At 35.1% G+C, this 2,810-nt stretch overlaps 1 protein-coding gene across 1 annotated transcript; it reads left to right on the top strand.

The window, feature by feature from the left end:
- Nucleotides 1–226: 226 nt before the first annotated feature.
- LOC139843489 (peroxidase 27-like) lies at nt 227–2,362 on the top strand. The gene is made up of 4 exons (XM_071833587.1): nt 227–451; nt 659–844; nt 1,238–1,412; nt 1,962–2,362. The coding sequence occupies exons 1-4, from the start codon at nt 227–229 to the stop codon at nt 2,360–2,362; spliced, it is 987 nt and encodes a 328-aa protein (XP_071689688.1).
- The last annotated feature ends 448 nt before the right edge of the window (nt 2,363–2,810 follow it).

The following is a 2,810-nucleotide window of genomic DNA, read 5'->3' on the forward strand; positions in this document are numbered from 1 at the left end:
TATTATTTACAAGAACATGATACTTGCGAGTGTCCACCACATCTTAGCCATCACGAAAATGAATTAAAATAACTGCAATTGCCATGTGTGGTGACAACAACTTCTATATACCTTTTCAAATTATACAAGGGTCCGCTATATTCAACTATAAAAGGTGCCATGATCATATCAACATTTCAAACATCTCACTAATAAGTTCTAACTTTGAAACTCTTTCAATTTCAGAATGGCTAGTTTCAAGAACTTACTTGGTATGTTCATGTTTCAAATGATGGTTCAAGCACTCTTGTTTTCGCATGTCGAAGGCCAAGGCTTGAAAGTAGGGTTTTATGAAAAATCATGCCCGGATGCTGAAAAGATTGTATTTAAAGTCATAGAAGATGTTATGGCCGTTGCGCCATCACTTGCTGGCCCTTTGTTGAGAATGCACTTCCATGATTGCTTCATTAGGGTATGTATTATATAACACTTTCTTTATTTAATTAAATTGTCACGCCGATAAGACTTGAACACCTTACCTCTAATCACAAATCTCTAACCAAAAAAGTTACAGTAGTAGATACCATCCTTTTGCTAAAATGTAATTCAATTTTTTACATGCATGTCATGGTAATCAATATAATAACTGTGATGAGTTTCGTGAACCTTGTAATTGTAGGGTTGTGATGGATCTGTTTTATTGGATTCTCCAACAAATCAATCAGAGAAATTTTCAATCCCAAATCTAACTTTGAGAGGGTACAACATCATTGATAGGGTGAAGATGGCGTTAGAAAAAGCTTGTCCTGGTGTGGTTTCTTGTGCTGATGTCGTAGCCATTGTTGCCAGAGATGTTACTGTAGCGGTAGACTTCTCTCAAAATCTACTTTAAATATCTAATTCATGTCCTCATTGGCATCATTGAGGGTGTGCAAGATGTGCAACGGAACTGGACTCAAAATTTAAAGGGTCCAAAATCTTTGAAAACCCCTTTATATACTTCTTTTTCTTATATGTCCAAGGGGGGAAAAGAACTTATTAGAACTGCAAAACAAAAATTTTCTATTTGCTTTTTTTTTTTTGAATATATTGAAAACCCGTTATATACATTGAAAAATTTAAAGTTTATAAGGGTCCCATAATTTATATTTTGATTTGATTAGAGCCACCCTAAATTAATGAGACGGCTTTGCATGTCCAACATTCTAACAAATTATCTCTTATATTATCTTATATCTTATTATTCTTCTGTTGATAGACAAAAGGACCACATTGGAACGTCGAAACTGGTCGAAGAGATGGAAATGTGTCCCTAATCAGTGATCCCTTAAATCCTGTATCAGGCTTGCCACCATTTTTCTTCAACATTACTAGTTTGAAGGCATCATTTGCACTAAGGGGGCTAAACTCAAAAGACCTTGTTGTTCTATCAGGTACCTTTATTTTACAAATTTACTAGTATACTAGTGTTGGTGCATAAAGTTAGTCCCAAGTTCATTATAGAAGTTATACCATGGTTTATATGCGGTGTGTAGTTGTATACGAGTTCATCTATGTTTAATGGTTAAATTACACACTGTTTGTGCAACCGCACGGATGCATAGTGCATCTGTACGGGTTCAATGGGCAACCGCACGGTTGCATCCTGCAACCGCACGGTTGCACGTGCTAGTAGTATTTAATGTTCTATTCAGGTTCAGGTTCATTGTTAGGGTTACGAACTCTAAACCCTTCTAAGCTTTGTATCCGATTACCTAATCGTCTAGCACTCGTGTGGGTTGATCTTAATCATCCTAAAGTCTAATATCTTGCGAAGATCATTGTTTTGTTTAATCTTTTTGATATAAAACTCAATATCGAGTTATTCCGCACTCGATATTGAAGATAAGATCGTTTAATCCTGTTTACACGATCCTACAACTAGTATTTATCTCTTAGAGATCGCAATTGGTATTTATATGTGCATTGATGATAATGTATAGGAGGACACACCATAGGGATGTCTCATTGTTCATCATTTACAAGCCGTCTCTACAACTTCACGGGGAAAGGCGATACCGACCCAACCATGGACCCAAACTACATTGCAAGGTTGAAGTTAAAATGCAAACCAGCAGATCCAACCACCATAGCTGAGTTAGACCCAGGGAGCTTCTTGACATTTGATGACTCTTACTACAAACTATTGACTAAAAGACGAGGCCTTCTAACATCCGATGCAGCTTTACTAGATGACCCCGAGACTAAAGCGTACTTGATTCAAGCTACTAGCCATGGTTCAACCTTCTTTGAGGACTTTGGTGTGTCTATGGTTAAGATGGGTAGGATTGGGGTTCTTACTGGTTCTCAAGGTGAAGTTAGGAAGGTGTGCAAGAGTAACTAACAAAGTTACTTTTTTTTTTTTTTTTTTTTTTTTGTTGAATTGTTGAACCCAAATAAAAACTTTGATCAAGAACTATGGTCTATGGATGTGTAAAACCTCGAAGTTAAATCAGGGTTTTATTTTAATTTTTTTGATTTTTTGTTATTAATTTTTGAACAAGTTCTTTTCAATGTATCACTTTTCTGTTGTATTATCAAGATGCATCATATCAATTGTAAGATATCAAAGACATGTAAAAAAAAATGTTTTTTCTTAAGCCTTAAACTAAAGAGCATACAGAGTAGTGACGTGTCAAATTTAGTGATCGGTTTAGGATTTTTCGGGAACTTTGAATGTAAAAAGTTAAAAAGTGGTTTAATGTTCTGGTTCATTGTTCAGCTGTATATGTGAACGAGTAAGAAATAAGAATTAAAAAATAATAACAAAATATAAAACTCAATACAAAATA

The sequence above is a fragment of the Rutidosis leptorrhynchoides genome, chromosome 4 (assembly GCF_046630445.1).
Source record: "Rutidosis leptorrhynchoides isolate AG116_Rl617_1_P2 chromosome 4, CSIRO_AGI_Rlap_v1, whole genome shotgun sequence".
Lineage (NCBI taxonomy): Eukaryota > Viridiplantae > Streptophyta > Magnoliopsida > Asterales > Asteraceae > Rutidosis > Rutidosis leptorrhynchoides.